This window comes from Camelus ferus, chromosome 1 (genome assembly GCF_009834535.1).
Source record: "Camelus ferus isolate YT-003-E chromosome 1, BCGSAC_Cfer_1.0, whole genome shotgun sequence".
Lineage (NCBI taxonomy): Eukaryota > Metazoa > Chordata > Mammalia > Artiodactyla > Camelidae > Camelus > Camelus ferus.
The window spans coordinates 5722156-5741056 of record NC_045696.1 but is presented as its reverse complement, the minus strand read 5'-3'; the positions used below and the strand labels follow the sequence as shown (position 1 = coordinate 5741056).

The 18901-nt window shown below is 35.1% G+C and overlaps 1 protein-coding gene across 1 annotated transcript in view; it reads right to left on the bottom strand.

Annotated features, from left to right (window-relative positions):
• The window catches only part of BRWD1 (bromodomain and WD repeat domain containing 1), a 97365-nt gene that overhangs the window by 69008 nt on the left and 9456 nt on the right, over window positions 1–18901 (bottom strand). Inside the window, 4 exon segments of the mRNA XM_032463949.1 lie at window positions 7936–8157; window positions 9230–9390; window positions 9746–9844; window positions 11916–12066. Of these exon segments, the coding sequence (XP_032319840.1) occupies window positions 7936–8157; window positions 9230–9390; window positions 9746–9844; window positions 11916–12066 (633 nt within the window).

The following is an 18901-nucleotide window of genomic DNA, read 5'->3' as shown; positions in this document are numbered from 1 at the left end:
AGGAAGATCAATTTGGTCCAGAGACATCCAAGGCGGCTTAAAAGATGGAGAGGAAAACAAGAAGACACTAGACAAAGGAATAATCATCAAAAGTACAAAAGGGAGAGGGAATACATTATGTGACAGTAATGGAAAGATCTATATGACTAAAGTGTTCATTTTTGGAAGTGGTAGAGAAATGGATTAAATGGATAGAGAATCTGGACCCAATAACAGCAAGTTAAGAGGGTAACTGTAGTTCTCAAGTAAAATACTGAAGGTAACCCAAAGATTTGCCTGACGGTAGTATACTATACTGATTGAAAGGGAGCAGATAAAGAACCAAGAGTCAATCCAAATAATCCACTTAATGTAAGAACCTTAACGGGAAGGCAGTACCCATGACCTTCCCCCAGCATAGGGATGAAAGCCATGAAGAAGCAACACAGCTTGCTGACACATAAGATGCTCAAGATAGAGGAGCTTTAAGAATTCTAATTAGATTTAGTTAGAACACAGTGACTTCATATGATATGACAGATACACAAGTGTCTGTTCCTCTATTTTGTCTCACTGGTATCTTTGTCTAACCCTGGGTTGAAACTATATTGTTTCCTCTATAAGACCTTTTTAAAGCATTCTTAAATATCTAGCTGGGCAAAAAGTTGAGAGTTTGTTTTCTGAGGGGTTTTGCTGTTGTTTTTTGCTATTCGTGCTTATTTTTCTCTTTCTACATGAATCTGATAGCATGCCAAGTTCCATTTAAGAAAAACAACTGGGATTTCAAATGTAATACAGACTTTATACCATGATTTGGAGATATGACATCTTTACAACTGAATCTTCTGACTCAGGAACATAGTAGACATTTTTCACTTATTTAGACTATTTCCTCCCCCTACCGAAGGTTGTGTCATTATTTTTAAAACCTTTCCCATTTCCTGGTAAGCTTATTTCTATGTAAAGGCTTTCTGATGCTACTGTGAATTATGTTCTTTTTTCGTTGTATCTGCTAACCGGTTATTGCCAGTTTACAGGAAAGTTCTGATTTTAGGACACAGGCCCTGTTATCTGTTCGTTTTACTAAGCTCTCAGCAGTTCTAATAGGTTTTAACAGAATTCACCAGTAAATCCTCTCAGCTTCAAATTTTCATTTTAAGAAACTTTTTTAAGTATGCAACAGGTATTTTTAACTTGTGAAGCGTTCCTTTTACTGTTTCTAAGTAGAAACATTTCCTCAAATGCAGTATCACTGACATATAGCCATGTTTTATTAACCACCTTCAAAGCTACTCAACAGTGACTATAATATGCATTTCTGTACAAAAGCAACAGAAAGAACTATGATTTGTCAAAGTCCCTTTTGGCTTTGTGATTCTGTACTGCAATCTCATGTCTACTTCCAAAATCAAAATAGTTTTCTTGAAATCTACACACTTTGACTAACCACCTGGTATATAGTAAATGCCTGAAAGCATAATAACTTCTACTTTTATAACTTATTCAGTGGCAAAATAAGAAGCCTTTAATGTATGCTGATTATTTATTTTGCTATTAAAGAATACATTATTTAAAGGCAGTAAGCTGTCCTATTAACTGTTCAAATGCAAATCTTCCCTGTGTGCTCACATACACATTCGAGACAGAGCTATTAGTGCGGGAGGTGTAAAATTCACACAATGCTAAACTCATCATTTTAACCATTTAAAAATGTACAATTTAGTGGCATGTGGTACATTCACAATGCTGTGCAGCCATTATCGCTATCTGGTCCCACGGTTATTATTTTATAAGATAAACTGAAATCTGTCAAGACATTTTCCATTGATTCTCTTGGCTTTTTTAAGTAGGTAATCAAACTGTTTGAAAATGACAATTTTTCTCTCTTCCTTTCCAACTGTACACATTTTTGGTTTTTCTTGCCCGGTAGTATTTGCTAATGTTGAACAGTTGCAGTGATAGTAGGGTGTTCATTTCCCCCAAACATCACTTTGCAACATTTCAAATCTGCATAAAAGTTGCAAGAATAGTACGGTCAACACTCACATGCACCCGTCCCCAAGATTTACCAGTCGTCAGTATTCTGCCACACTCGCCCCCGGCTACTGACAGACACGAATATCTGTATCTAAGGTGCAGATATCGTGACACTTCAACCCTAAAATTCTCAGCATGTATCTCCTAAGAACAACAACATTCTCCTACATAACTATAATATACTTATCAGCAATCAGCACTCAAGAAATTTAATATGGAATTTCCCCTCATTTCTCCAATGTCCATTATAGGTTTTTTTCTTCCTCTTAAAGCCAGGATCCAAATGAAGACTCACATGTGTTTGTCACATTTTCTTTCTTTATAAAACAGTTATCCTACCTTTCTTTTGTCCTTTCTGAAACTAAGCCTTTGAAGGATATAGAATGATTTCATAGACGGTTTCTTAGTCTAGATTTGTCTGATTGCCTCCTCATGAGATTCAGGTTAAACATTGTTGACAGAAATACTAACAGGTGGAAAAGAATTTTAACTACAGATTCAGTGCATTTAGCACTTAAAGGTCTATTCTGATTTTCTTTCTTTTTGTGCCAGTCTTGCTTTTCTGATATTTACCTATTTCATCCAAATTTTCTAATTTCTTGTATAAAATTTTTAAAATATACTTTTTAGTGTCTGAAGATTCTACAGTGATACCCCTTTTCCAAATATGACAATGGTGATTATTTCTGTTTTGTTCCTCAATTAATCTCAGTCTTATGCCAACATTTTTCGTCTTTCAAAGAACTTTTGGCTTTGTTGACCCTCTCTACTGTTATGCTTATTTTTTCTATCCTTGTTTCCTGCTCTTTTTCTAACTCCCTGAGAAATATACTTGATCACTGAATTTCCGCCGTCCCTTTAATGTATGAATTGAGGGCTATAACGTCCCTGTCAGCACAGCTTCAGCTGGGTATTAGTTATCTACTATTGTGTAACACATCATCCCAAAACTTAACTACTGAAAACAACAATAAATATTCATTATCTCATAGTCTCTAAGGGTCAAGAATTCAGGAGCAGCTTAGCTGAAAGGTTCTGGCTCAGGGCCTTATGAAGCTGAAGTTCAGATGTCAGGCTGTGTGTAACTGCGGATGGAGGACCTGAATCCAAAACAAGCCAACTCACGTGGCTATGGCAGGAGACTTCAATTTGCCAAGAAGACCTTTCCATAGGGCTGTCTGAGTGTCCTGTCGACATGACAGCAGGCATCCCTCAAGACAAGTGAGTCAAGAAAATAAGACAGAAGCTTCCATTCAAGTTAACAGACTAAGACAGTGACTTCCACTGTCTTTAAATCTTTCACTATCGAGCAATGGGAATCGCCCTATGTGACCTTCCCAGTATCGTATAGGTTACACAGGTCAACCCTATTCAACATGGGGACTACCAAAGGACACGAGTACAAGGCGGCCAGACTCACTGGACACCACCTTGGCGGCTGGCTACCAAACTCTACATCCCACAAGTTATCATCTGTAGTATTTTTATTATTAATCAGTTCAAAATATTCTCAAAGTTTCATTGTGATTTCATCTTTGATGCATGGGTATATAAAAGCATATTGTTTAATTTATAAAAGTCAGGATTATTCTGTTATCTGCTAGTGATGTCTGGCTTAACAGCACTACAGTCAGAGAACGCACTTTGGATTATTTTCAGTATTTTCAAATTTACTGAGAACTTAGTTTAAGTGTCAGAATGTGGACAATATATAATAAACAATCCACTTATGACTGAAATGATGTAAATATAATAAGCAATGCTTCAATGTGTCATCCAGGTCAAGTTTATTATTTATATTGTTCAAATCTATATTCTTAATGACCTATGTTGTTCTTCCATTTACTGAGACAGAGGTGTGTTAATTGCACATTATGATTATGGAGGTCTATTCTTCCCCACAGGTTCTATTTTTGCTTTCTGCATTTTGACGTTGTTACTGAACACATAAATTTAAAACTCTTTTTCCTGCCTAATGGAACATTTAATCATTATAAACTGTCCCTCTTCATCTCTAAAAATGGTATTTCCCCTTAATGCCTATTTATCTAATATTAGTATGCTACACATCAGCCTTCTTACGGTTAACTTTTAGATACTTTTTCTGTTCTTTACTTTCAGCCTCCCTATACTCTTCATCTTGAAGGTGAGGTTTTGTTTTTCAATTATGTCTGAGATCTTTCCTATCTGGACCATGTAATGCAATTACAACAGGTATCATGACTATGATGACACTGCCATTTAATGATACCCTACTTATCATCTTAATACTTTCCCATGTTTCTTTTTCTTTCCTTTCTTGCCTTTTTTATTATGCGATTCCCCCCCTCTGTTAGCTTAGTAGTTATATCCTCTTGCTATTCTTTTAGTTACTTTAGAGATTACAAAATCCAAAGCTCTTAATACTACTAAAGTTACCTCCTCCTCTACACAAGCTATTATTACTATTATTTGTTAGTTTAATTCCATACATAATTTAAAACTCTAAGACATTACATTTGTTGTATATAGTCAATGTTTATTTCCATTTGCCCACATACATTTTTTTTTAATTCTTCACTCCTTGTTACTCCAAGTCTAAGATCTCCTTCCTTATCTGCCTAAAGAATACTATTTAGAATTCCCCTTAATGATGTTTCATCACTAAGAAAGTCTGTCTGTCTGAAAATGTGATTGTTACACTTCAATGGTATTTCCAATAGGTTTGGAATCCTTGACTGGCAGTCACTTTCTATGAGCACTTTAAGAATACTCCTTTGTCTACCAACTTCCATGGCTTCTACTGAGAGCTAGCCATCAGTCTTATTCCTTTTTTACTCTTCCCTCTTGGTCTTTGGTTTTTAAACTTCTGTTGTGATGTTCAGTAGTTGTAATTTTCTGTATATTTATTCTGCCCATGTCCTTAGTGTTTCTTCAGTCTTTGGCTCTATTTCTTCACGTATTTTGCAAAATTCTCAGCTATTCTCACTACAAACACCTTTTGCTTCATTCTGTCTTCTTCAGGAATTCCAGTCACACAGATGGCATAAATGTATGTACATACACACATGTGGAACCTCGTCAGCACATCCTCTCTCTCTCATCTCTCTCAGTACATTCCCAACTCTTCCCTCTGTGCTTTCCATCTACTTATTTTCTTTTGATCTAATTTACAGCTCCTTAATTCTCCCTTTGATTTCTTCAGTGGCATCTAATCTGTTGTTAAACCCACCCACTGAATTAGTAAATTCAGCAATACATTTCAATTCTAGAATTTCCTTTTTACTAGCTTCTAGTTCTCTGCTGAAATTTTTCTATTCATTTGAATTAGCTGAATTTATCATGCATAGATATTTCCAAAATATATCCTCCCCATCCCTACAAGTCTGTCAAATTTTCTGCTAAGCTTCACAACCACCTCCTGTAAAACTGGCAAATGCCTTCAAACTCAAGTTTCCCCTCTCTGGACTTTTCTTATCTATCATATCCATAATTGCTCATTATATCAGTACTTCAGATACTTTTTCATCTTCATCTAGTTTTTCAATCTGCCAGCTATGCATTACATCTTACTCCTGAAGAATGCTTGCTTGATACTCTTAGACAAAAGGTTCTACCTATCGTTGTAACCCGGCTAGTCTAACACTAACATTTTTGAAAATGTAAATTATATTAAGTGACATTGTATAATGCCACCCTTGAGGAAGGTATGTGCTAAAATACTGAAAGTGATTACTTACAGATGGTAGGAAATCGAAGTTTTATATTTTATTTGCTAATAACTACTGTCTAATTTTTCAGCAAACAATATTGTTTATACATCTTTTTTAATAAATGAAAAGAAAATCTTTACTAAAATTTAAAACGATTTATATATGCCAAGAACAACAGGGAAAAAGAACATGAAAAAGATTAATAACTAAAATCACGTATTTGACTCTGAACTTCAGAGTAACCACTAGCAAGCAGAGATAAACTTCCTGATGTATAAGATACTTATTACCACCCAAGTAGATTTTCTGATATATTCAGTAGGTGATAAATACGTATGGGTCCCCATTACCAAAAGAATGGGTTTCAATGAAGAACAGAGCTCCACTAGCACACTGAACAATTCCACAATGGTTTTAAGGCAGACACCCGCACAAAGTATTACAAATATTCTTATTTGCTGTTATATTGCCCATAAGTTAGAAAAAAAAAACCTGTGGAATAGCTAGGATTTGAAGTAATTTTCAAACTACGAAACCTTCTAGAGAACAATATACTGCTTGCCTAAAACAGGCAAACCAAAAATTTTGCTTAAATTTTCAAAGTAAAACACAACTCTAATCATAGTTGTCATCACTTAAAAATAAGTCTGCAGCCTCTATTCTTCAAGAATATTGACCACAAAGTTGAGAAAAATCACTTTTATCACACAATTTCACACCAAATCTATTTATAGACCACTTAACATACAGCATGGGTAAATTCACATATAAAAACAAAACCAGTCCCCTTGTTTTAACCAAACTCAAATCAGAGACACCAATGTGTCTTAAAAGGCCTCAGAAATCATTATTTCCTAACAAAATGTAATTTCATATCTTTCTTGCTCCCTCACCTTCTAAGACAGCCCACACTCCGTCTATGGAGTATGTACCTACTTTTACTTTAAACTCAACAGCCAACCCCGCACCTCTTGGCCTCTCCTGCCTTCTGAGACTGCCTGCACTCTATGAAATGTACATCTCTCTAAATAAATCTACTTTTACTCAAAAAAAAAAAAATGTAATTTCAAAAAGATGGCTGAATCGCACCAGTCTCAGTACTAATGGATCTGAGACAACTACAGAAAGTCTACCAGACAGGTAACACCCTGTAGAGCATATACGACAAGCTACTCAAGCCTCTAGATCAGTGACTCTGAAAGTGTGGTTCCTGGAAGAGGAGCAACAGCAGCACCTGGAAACTTGTTATAAATGCAAATCTCAGGCCCCACTTCCAACATTCTGAATCAAACAAAACCTTTGGCAGTGGGGCATAGCAATCTGTGTTTTAAATAAGGCCTCCAAGTGACTCTCATGCACATTAAATGAAACTACTGCTCTGAATCCAACAACCAACTTGTAAGAAATATAAAGGAACATGTTAATTTACTCCACAAGGGTGCAAATGGTACTCAAACTATGGGAACTCTATAAACAACCCAATTCTTTCAACAAAGAAACAAGGGGCTTAAAATAAAATTGAACAAGGGGGTATAATTTCTTTTAAGATTCTTTTAATCTATAGCAACCAATTGTAAGGTATAGGCTTTGTCTGGTTCCTAATTTAAACAAACTAAATAATGCTATTTATGAGAAAATTGGAAATCTGAACATCAATAAATAAATGTGATGATAATGTTTCGTGTTTTTAATAAAACACAGTATGTCTTTCTTTTCTGAAATATTAATGGAAGAAATGACATGAAATCTAGATCTGCTTAGGTACAAGGTGAAATGGTTAAAGAACTGGCCATGGGTTGATTGGCACATAGGAGTTTATCATACTATTCTGTCTACTGTGTATATGGTTCAAAATTAACCTCCACAATAAAGGGAAAATATATACATATATATATAAACAAATTTAATCAACTTATCAAAATCTACAAGTTTTCAAGTAGAAAAATCATTAACCTATCACCGCTGTGTAACTGACACTCATTCAGCTCAACCATAAACCTAAAAGGAAGTAATAAGTCATCCATCAAGCCTTCATGCATAGCTCTTAACTGCATATTTATTACATCATCCTTTCAAGATTCATAGAACTATAATTATATTTTCTCTTGATTACTAAATTTAAAATAGATCATACAATTACTAAGCATTTTATTATTTCTCATCTCCAGAGAAGAGAGTTTTAAAGGAAAAAGAGAATACACAAATGTGCATGCTAAAATCAGCTTACCTGTAAAGATGTAATTGACCCCGTGTGTCCTTGAAGCACAGCAACTGGAGCACAAGTTCTCAAGCACCACACTCTAATTATTTTATCACAGCTCCCTGCAGCAATCATTGTATTCTCATAGTTAACTGCCATATCTGAAATTTCTGCAGAATGACCTCTTAACGTTGATAACAGGCGGCCATTGTGCGTTGACCAAATCTTCACCAAACAATCATCTGAACCCTAAGAATATAAATCCAAAAATAAATGTTAATACAGCAAGTCTTTTATATCATTTTAAAGAATATGATTTACATGTCACTCACATTAAGTGTTTATAATTCCTCCTCCCTTTTCAATCATAGAATACTTTATAAATTGTGAATCTCACAGCCAACAATACTTATAAGTTTTTTCTTCAAATCAAATAATAAAGATTCATTGAAGTTTTTATTTCTACGGTTTAGGCCCATTATAAATACTATTTTCCCAAAATTCTCTGACATGTATTAAGTCCAAATAAAAGTCCACCTATTTCAACTAACAATGGTTAAATGTCCATTTAGCTCACATCAAATTAACGTGATGAGTATTAGGAAAGATCTGTGTTTCACGGGTTGAGTAACCAGCAATCCCAAAAACAAAAAGCAATGGAACTAGCACCTTCATTTAAAATAACTAAACAACAAAGTCTCAAATTTAATAGTACCACCCAGCATCCATCCATTCAGCAAATATTTGAGTATCTACTCTGAATCTCGACAACTGAAAAATGAAATTTTAACTTCTTACCCATCCTAATCTTCCCTTAAGACAGTAAAATGGTAAATTAAATTCCAAATATTTACATATAGTTACAGATAAAATAATCTTTCAGTGTTAAAGCAATCAGTTTCCCTAGATCACGAGTAATCAATGTGAATATAAATCACCTGTAGAGATCTGGATTTTTGTAGGCGAGTTTTTTGGTTTGTTTTTGGTTAATACACACTATAGCCTAATTTAGTAGGTCTAGAATGGGCTGGAGAAGTATTAGGGATGCATATTTTTAAGCATCCTTGATGATGGTGCTCAAGAACCACTACTCTAAATCAATGTCTCACAAACAACATACATGGCCTGGTTATCTGCATCTGAATCACTTGTGATACTTAATAAAAATGCAAATTCATGGGTCCCACACCAGACCTACTGAGTCCAAGTTCCTGAGGATGGGAAACATAGAATCTACATATTTTTAAGGTTTCCTAGATAACTCTGAAGCACACTAGAGTGCTCCAGATGATACCAAATTGAGTTTAAAATGTTAACTCACTGTAAAGATTCTATGTCCTGTCCTATCAAATGCTACACAGTAAACAGCAGACAGATGTCCGAGAATCCTTCTGTGCATTTTTATATGCTGATACATAGTTCCTGGAAATGCTGTGCTAAAAGTGGAACACCCTGTGAGTTGTTTTCCTCGATGTATCTCCACTAGGAAATAAAAACAACGAAAATGGTTAAGGGGGAGCCAATATGTAAAAAGCTAAGAAAAACTCCAAAACAATTTCTAGAGGGTCACAAAAACCAATGTTAGAGAAATCCTTAAGATGAAGTTTCCTCCCAATTCTGTTCTCTTATAAGCACTAGTACAGGCTTATTAAAATAAGACAGTCTGCCCTAAAAAACAGTCTGTTTTTTATTAGCTTTTATTACTTTTAGTAATATCTTTAGGAAAATAATACATTTGAAACATTACCAGTATTTCAAGTTTTAATACAGCAGGTACAAAGTTGGTCAAGAAATTTAAAAAATGGTTTTGTGCATCTGAAAAGCCAAGCTCACTTACCAAGACTTGGTGGGGAACCGTAGTTCACCGGCATTTCAGGAGGTCTTCCTCTATGAAGAGCAGCAAAGGCAGAGCCCTTCCAAACTGTGTGCCTGCAGTCTTTAAAATGAATTTTAGATACACATAAAATCTTGAAAGTTAACCCCAAGAAAGATTTTATAGAATACTTACGTATATTGTAATAAACTGTTTATTCAAAGGTTTACCAACTAATATACTTTAACAGAAAAGCCCTAGAGGTTTATTAGACTATTTCTGAAGGAAAAAAAAATGTAAGACATCTTGGATACAACAACAACAACTAACATTTGTGCAGCACTTTACAATGTACAAAGTGCTTTCCACATACATTATCTCATTGAATCCTCACAACAACCCTGTGAGGTAGGTATTATCGCCAATTTACAAGTGAGGTAACTGAGGCTCAAAGGTTCCAGGACCTTCAAAGAGATCCACTGCAAATGATTAGCCAAGATGGGCCATAAAACCAGATCTTTTGACTCCCACTCAATGCCAAATAAGTTTTTATTTTTCATCACAGAACTATACTATACAATCATTAATGATAAAGGTCTTAATCACAACTGATCCAACTTTCCAAATACGGAAATTTTTGTAAGGAAAATTTTAGTTTGATTTATATGAAAATCCTTGACTTAATCAACTTGTTTAAATGGTGCTGAGTTTTAAAATTAATGTTGGCCAATATTACCAAGACTTTAATCTCCTTAGAAAGTACTGACAAAATTAAACAGCTTTCCTCTTGTTTCAGGATCACAGATAATCCTTTACACAAGAGCATACACAACAGGATCTGTGAGTCTGAACACTAAGTCTGAAGTCCCATCCCTCTTTGATCTACCACCAAATACACTAAGAAAAATGTCTACCCCCTCTATAGGAGAGAGCGGCAGAACACAGATTGTGCTGTGCTAGAAATCAGCTTCTTCACCACTGAAAGAGGAAGGGAAGAAAGGCATCATATAAACCTCTACTGAGCCTCGGGTGCCCCAAACTAACAGGCATATCATGTTTTACATGAATGAATTCATTACCACTATCATTATCAAAGAGCAGTTACAAGGCATCCTCTCATGTCACTAGTACAAAACAGAAATACGGTCCCTACCCTAGGACAGCTTGCTGAAGTCTCTTCTAACGTCTGCCAGTTCTAAAGCAGAGCTCATCACAAAACGACATTGAGCTTGACACAAGTAAAGAAAACAGAGGAAAACAGGCTACCCAGGCAACTACTATATAACAACCTAAAACAGAATAATTACAAGTTGAATAGGAACACAGAAAGAGGAAGAATATGACCAGTTTCCTGACGCAAGCCACAGTGTGGCATGACCACGGAGCACTATGAAACAACTGAAGCTGACAAGCCAGTCTGGCACGGAACCAAGAGGGAGGGTTGTTCTTTCTCAGTCAAGCTTTACACTGGTGGTGCATCTAAGAGGCAGCATCACATCAGCGACAGATCTTAAAAGCAATCATGAGGGATGAACTTGACGTACGCCCAGGATCAGAAGAGCCAACATTCTCGCCCATTAGCAGTTAAGCCATGTTGTATACATAGATCACATCACATACAGGTACTTAGTCTAAGTGATTTATACCAAGCTAACAGAAAAAGAACAGCAATTCCAAACATTTTGCTACCACATTAATTCCACAAAAAAATTAAACTGGTGAAAAAAGAACCATGCAATTGTACATTTTTGGTGCTCATTTTCAAACTGCTACCAAATTTAGAAAATCACGTCCCTTTTAACAAAAGGCTTGCAGAATCTAAATATCAAATGAAATACTTCTAGCATTTGAAGAGTTTATTAGACACATACAATTACATTCAATGAAGTTATAAGTGAGCTACAAAATGGAAAATTAAGAACTCACAATGATAAAACCTCAAACACATCTTAGAATAAATTCAAGCTTTTAAGCTTAACATCTATACCTTTATCATTTTTTTAAATGCAGAAGGACCCATTAAACACTGATATAATAAAATTCAATGTCTATGCTAAATGCAGAGAATTTTATAGTCCACAGCATGGTTTTTAGTTACATATCACCTTTCTTCCACAAAGCTTACATTACTTCACAATTATAATAATTATTAAGCTAGGAATACAAAGCAGAACACTTCTTCAAATTAAGGTACCTTTTGCTGTACGTAGCAAAGACTGCCTTCCTGCACCAAGTAAAGAAGTGACTCTTGAAATACTGGGTGGAATTTCTTTATCCAACATTGGGCCGATGCGCTGGCAGATTTGCAACAGATGATCAGGAGCCACATGCTTATTGGATAAGACCTGATTGGAGAGCAAGTTTTAAAAACAACATTTTTTTACGACAGTATCAAAAAATAGTAAATACTTAGGGGTAAGGTTGACAAAAAGGGTGGATAACATGTACAAGGTAAACTACAAAATACTGCTGAGAGAAATTAAAAGACCTAAACAAGTGGTAAATTGATCTACAGATTCAAAGCCATTCCAATCAAAATCCCAGTAGTTTTTTTTTTGTAGAAATTGACAGTTTTATTCTAAAATGTATATGCAAATTGCTTACAAAAGCCAAAGCAGCTTTGAAAAAGAACAAAGTTGAGGGCTAACAATACCTGATTTCAGGACTTGTTCTGTAAGAACAACTGATTTTTGGCAAAGGTGCAAAAAAGAAAAGATAATCTTTTCAACAAATGATGCTAGAACAAGTGAAATCCACTTGCCAAAAAATAAATATTAACTTTAACCCATACATCATTATCAAATATTATCTCAAAACAGATCACAGATCTAAATGTTCATCTAAAACTATAAAACTTATAAAAGAAAACACTAGAGAAAATCTTTACGACCTAAGGCTAGGCAAAGATTTCTAAAACGACATCAAACATAAGACACAGAAGAATAAATCAATAAACGGACTCTAGCAAAACTAACAACTTCTGATTTTTCAAAAGACATTAGTAAGATAATAAAAGGACAACCACAGACAGAAAGAAAATATTTGTAAAGTATGTATCTAATAAAGGACTTGTATCCAAAATATATAAAAAACTCTCAAAACTCAATTTAATAAAAAACCTAATTTTTTCAGAATAGGCTGAAGATCTGATCAGACACTTCACCAAATAAAGATACACAGATGGCAAATAAACACATGAAAAGGAGCTCAACATCTGTTTTTACCCAAGAAAAATGCAAGCACACGTCCACATAAAGGTTTGTAAGTGAATTTTCCTGATCAGCTTTCTTTTTAAGTCCCAAAGTGGACACAATCCAAATGTCCAGTAACAGGTGAACGAATACACACATTACTGTATACCTGCACAATGGAACACTATTCAGCAATTTTTTAAAAAGTTAATAACACACAATGACAAGAATGAATTATGCTGAAAGAAGCCAGAAAAAAAAGCACACACTGTATGATTTCATTTATATAAAAATCAAGAAAATGCAACTTAATATACAGTTATAGAGAGCAGGTCAGAGGTTGCTGGGGCTGGGAGAGAAACAGGAGGAATTATGAAGAGAACACTTCTGGGTGCAATAGACAAATTCACTATCTTCACTGTGGTGACGGGTTTCACGAGTGTTAACACACACCCAAATGTATCAACTTGAATATTTTATGTGCAGTTTATTGTACATCAACTATACCTCAAAAAATAAACAAGAACACAAAGGATACTGTTCAATTTAACTCATGAATATGCCTAATGTTACCTGATATGAACGTATTTGGCATAAACTTTTATGCTTCATCCCTAGGGTTTCTCAATCATGATGCTACCAGCATGAGGAAGCTCTGATAAAATATCACAGTACAGGACTGTCCCCACTTCCAGGACATCGAGTATCTCTGGCTCCCTTCCATTAATGCCAATAACATTCCCCAAGCCACTCCAACACCAACAGTGCCCCACACATTTTCAAACTCCTTGAGATACACTGCTCCAAAGAAATTTGAAACAGAGTTCTAGACCTCAATTTTGGTTCTGAATCATGAATTCAAATGTAAAATAAACCTGGATTCAATATAAATTTTGTTCATAAGCCCTGGTGACATCTTCAACTTTCCAACCTGACTCACATTTCCCACCGTGACAGATATTGCAAGGCAAAACTCAAAAGATACATCAAAGCTCAGACAGACCTCAAAAAAGTATTTAATATTCATCCACACTCTGCGCTTCAAAGTGTCAATATGTGAAAGTCCAAAAGCTGTTGAAGATAATTAGCTCATCGTAGGAGAGGAGAGGGAGATAGGAAGAACTAAAAGGTAATTCCAAAAGGACCAAGAAAATCAGATCTAAGAACTTATCAGTATTACAAATAAGAAAACAAAAAACACAGAAAAGTAACTGCACTGACTGATTTAAACAACATATCTAAAAGGATTAAATATTTAAGATAAAATGACTTTGGGCAATGGTAACATAGCTTCTGTAAAGTGGAAAATCATTCTAACTGTTTTCTTTGAGATTTTCACTATTCAGTTGGTTAGAGAACTTCTTACATAACTAAGTTTTGAGGTTACACAACCAACCCTATCTGAGGATAGAGACTTGTTTTTGAAGATCAGCGATGAAAGATACAGATAAAAAGAAATTCTCCAGATAGAAAAGGTATGGATAGAAAACTTTAAACAGATTGCTTCCTAGTGCTAGACATCTTATTTTATCTCTTAAACAATACAGAAGAAGAGCTTTACAAATAGGGAGATTTTACTCACTGCCTGGATTGAAGAAGCAATAAAGCTGATCATTAAAATAATAGGAAGGCTCAACATAGGCAAGTACATCTAGATAAAGTCCAGGTATTATAGGAACATGGACTCCATACAGCAGCTGTAATTCCCATAAGGAGAATTACAGTTTCTTTGCGTTTTTCCTGAGGATTCCAACATAATCAAATAAATGATAACGTAACATAATCAAAGATGGGGGAAATTATCCTATTTTTGTATAAAATGAGGTTTATCTGAAAAAATAATACAGTTCTAGTCCCAATATAAACAACAGCAAAATAGTCAACAAAGAAAATGGTCTTGGATTAGTAAAAATACCATATTGATAAAATCAATAGATAATTTTCCTTCAGTATTCTCAAGTCCTAGATATGAACGTTAGTAACAGTATCTACCAGCAACTTCAATGAGTAAGCCACAGTTACTCAAGGTCTCCAAGAATCAGGCAAGAAACTAAATTCCTCCAATTGTCAAATATCCAGTTTCCCTGCCATCCTGTTCTTTGTAACCAGGTTCACTCTCAGAAAGTTTATCAGCCACAATTCTAGGATCACTTGTATTAATATCACTATTGCCAAATACTGCTGTGAGCACAAGCCCCTTCAAGCCCAGGGAAGCAGTTACAAAGAGTGGTAGTAGGGTCTAGATAAGCTGACTAATTGGAAAGTTACAGGAAAAAAGTAGCTTTTTCTGTAAAGAGATGCTGTAATCTAATTAGGATCCAGGAGGAATATTTAATACCTTTAATATGCACCTGTCTGACCTTCAGCTTCCCCTCAAATTATTTTAAACTATATCTAGAAATCCTGCAATGGAAAATGTATAAGTAAACTATTATACCGTAATTCCTATAACATTGAAAGGTACCATATAACAATAAAACACAAGGAAGGGACAGAGATCACTGCCTTTTATACAAAATAAAAAATTTAGTGTCTTCTTTGCTTAAGTAACTCCCCTCAGCTCTGATGAGACAGATGTTCTTGGCCTCTTTTCTAAGCTCTGTAAAGAAGTACAGGTTTCGTAGTCACTGGCAGGATAAATAGTCCCAAAGAAATAAGAGGAAAAAAGAGCTTAACACTTAGTATACACGAAAGAACCTAGACAGAGAAATGTTCTAGTGTTGGTGTTAAAAAGCATTTAAATGCATTTTAATTCAAAAAAGTTAACTATTTTTAGCTTCCCAGAGCAGTGACTGCTTGCTTACCCAACAGCCACTACCTCCCTACTTTAACACTAGCTTACTTTTCCAGATTCTTTCATAAACTAGGAGGCCATGTGATCTAGTTCTGGCCAATGACAGAGAAGAAATCTCCTGAGGCAGGGGCAATGTTCCTGGGAAAGTTCTAATGAAACAGTCATGGGGGCAGAGGGCAGGGGAGTCGTATAGCTCAATGGTAGGCCACGTGCCTTGAATGTACAAGGTCCTGGGTTCAATCCCCACTGCCTTCATTAAAAATAAATAAATAAATAAACCTAATTACCATCCGCACACAAAAAATTTAACAACAACAAAAACAAAAAAGTAACAAAGTAAAATAGTCACAGGAAAAAAGAATCCTTCCCTCCCATCATTTCTAGGATATGATGGCAAGAACTGCAAGAATCATTTAGCAACAGTAAAACTAAGAGTCTGAGGGGAAAAAAGCCAAAATGTCAAGGCCACCCAAATATAAAGACATTCATTAATGACACCATTAAATCACTGCATCAATTCCATCTACAGACTTGTAAAACATCATTATATATCTTTATTATTACTTAAGCCACTCCTTCTAAGCAAATAAAGTATTCTATAAGCCTCTTTTCATGTGCTACACAACCTTACAAACCGTAACAGCATGACCACCAACGTGAGTATCTATAGCAAAGTCACCCACCAACCATCTCAATAAAACGAGGCTTGCCTGGAAAATGCTATCAATGCTGACTCCAATGTTAAATGGGACGTATTCTTAGTTAGCCTTCCTATGCAATCTGCTAATTTCATTTTCTTCCTCCTTTAGCAAAACAATGGCCCCTTCTTTCTAGACGATATAAGCCTTTCCAAATTACAAACTATTCAAGAAGACAAAAAAAACTTAAGATTTTTGATATTCTAGATAGGGAGTTCTCCTGCTGTTTCTAGACCTACCATCAGATCATCTGAAAAAGATAAAACACAGAATGCAAAATTCTCTGGGACTTTATCCATAAATCAGCTGACTTTTGAAAAGAAAACACTCATCTTGAGATTTTCCTTGTATCAAATCAAAACAGCAGAATTTTCTAAGCAGAATATGATCAAAATGTGCAAGGACTAATTAAAGTCTGGCTCCTACATAGAACTTAATTAAGAAATATTCTCAAAAAAGTCAAACTTCATTTTAAAAAATAGTTTCACAAGATGTATTAAAACAGAAGAGACAGGCACACTTTAACACGTTGATCGGCCACTGTGGACTGGGTGCCCCTGAGGAAACACAACTGTCACCCAAATTTGGGTGACGTGGCAATCAACGTAGTAAAACACATGTATTTTAAACATGCTTCAGCATACAGAAGATATGAAATAATAAAGTTCTTGGTCAAATAACAATTTCAGCCACATGAACATAGTAAAGACCACAGATATCAACATTAATGCAAAACATCTCCTAGCCAGACTTAGTTCATTTTTTCACCCAGAAGTTTGTCATATTCCAAATGACCAAAAGAAATAAAACCTATTCATTTTAGCTATGTCTTTAAAACAAATTCATAACATGCAATACAAACACAAATCAAGAGTTTATAGAATCAAATAAAAGAAATGTACTTGATGGAGATTCTAGGTTCAGCTGCTGAGTCCTGAAATGTCTGAAATACTTAAGTAAATGCAATTAAGTATTCAGAACAGAAATATTATTTCCCAAATGAATAGGAAATAAAAAGTAAGAAAGCACCCATAGCTACACAGCTACTGTTTAAGGTATAGTTCAGAACAAATTCCTTCCTAATTCCTTAACAGCTTAAAGTACAACATTGTATTTAATGACCACAGCTAAAACGCTGATTTTTTTTTAAAAAGGGAATTTGAAAGAACAATTTTATTAAGTAATAAACTATATTATAAAAGTTCAATCATTAAAATAGCACAGAAAAAATCCACAGAGGAAAGTCAGAAAGAATTTAGGAAATGATAATGACTGCATTCTCTGGTAAGGAGATGACGCAGATGGTGCGTGCAAATTGACAATCTGGAAAAGGTTAGATCCATATGTCACACCGGCCAAATGCTAAAATAAACTCTACATAAAGACAGTAAAAAAGAAATTACAAATGGCCTAGAAAAAATTTAAACGAATAGGAACATAATACTGCCTTCATAACTTTCTAGTACAGAAAGATTTTAAGGACAAACCATAAAGGCAAAATAAAGATTAACAGATGTAACAAAATTAAAAATCTTAAACCTCTAAACAACCTCCAAAGAAAGCTAAAAGGCTCCCTGCAAACTGGAAAAAGGAATTTAGAACATGTGACAGATTAAAGAATAACCTAAATACATAGAGAATTCTTACAAAACAGTAAGACAGCAGCAGAAAAGCAGGCAAAAGATATAAAAAAGGCAGTTCAGAAAAGTTGAATTATCAACAGCTAATAAACTTACTCCCTTAAAAAACAGTCCTAGGCACATAACTGCTGGGTCAGAGTGGGTCAGAGGTTAAGCGGGTTGTTAAGGCTGATGGTGACCACCCTTTCCTCTGGTCTTCACATGGCTGTCCCCTTTTCATCATGCAGGTCAAATGCTACCCTGTCAACAAAACCCTCACCACCCATCCGAAATACCTGGTACCTCCTTTCACCCTCCCTTCCCAATCCTCATCACCCATCTGAATTTGTATGAGTAACGTGTCAGCTGCTTCCAAACAGCTTCATCCCTTAGGCCTAAATTCCATGAAAGCAGGAGCCTTGTCCATCTCATCCACACTGGTATCCCTAGAACTCTGAACACGGTAAACATTCATTTACTGAATAAATGCATCACCCATTAGTGAATCCAACACAAAATGGGGCTTACAGCCTGGACCTGCCCCTTATGAGTATAACTTTATCCAAGTTACTTGTCTCTTCTAGTTTCATTTCAAACAGGAAATCATGATACATACAAGGTAATAGTGTTGCTAAGAAAATTAAAAGAGATTACATAGGTTAATGCTGTTAATTTTTGTGCAGTACTTGGCCAAAAAAAAAAAAAAAAAAACTTAGCACTGATACTATTTTATCCATCAGATTGGTAAAAACTTAAAAGGTTATCTGGCTATGAAATCAGTATATTCTCACATATGGTAGTCAGGGGTTTAAACAGGAAGTGGCATAAGGAAAGCAAATTTACAATAAACATTAAAAACATGTAAACCATTTTACCTA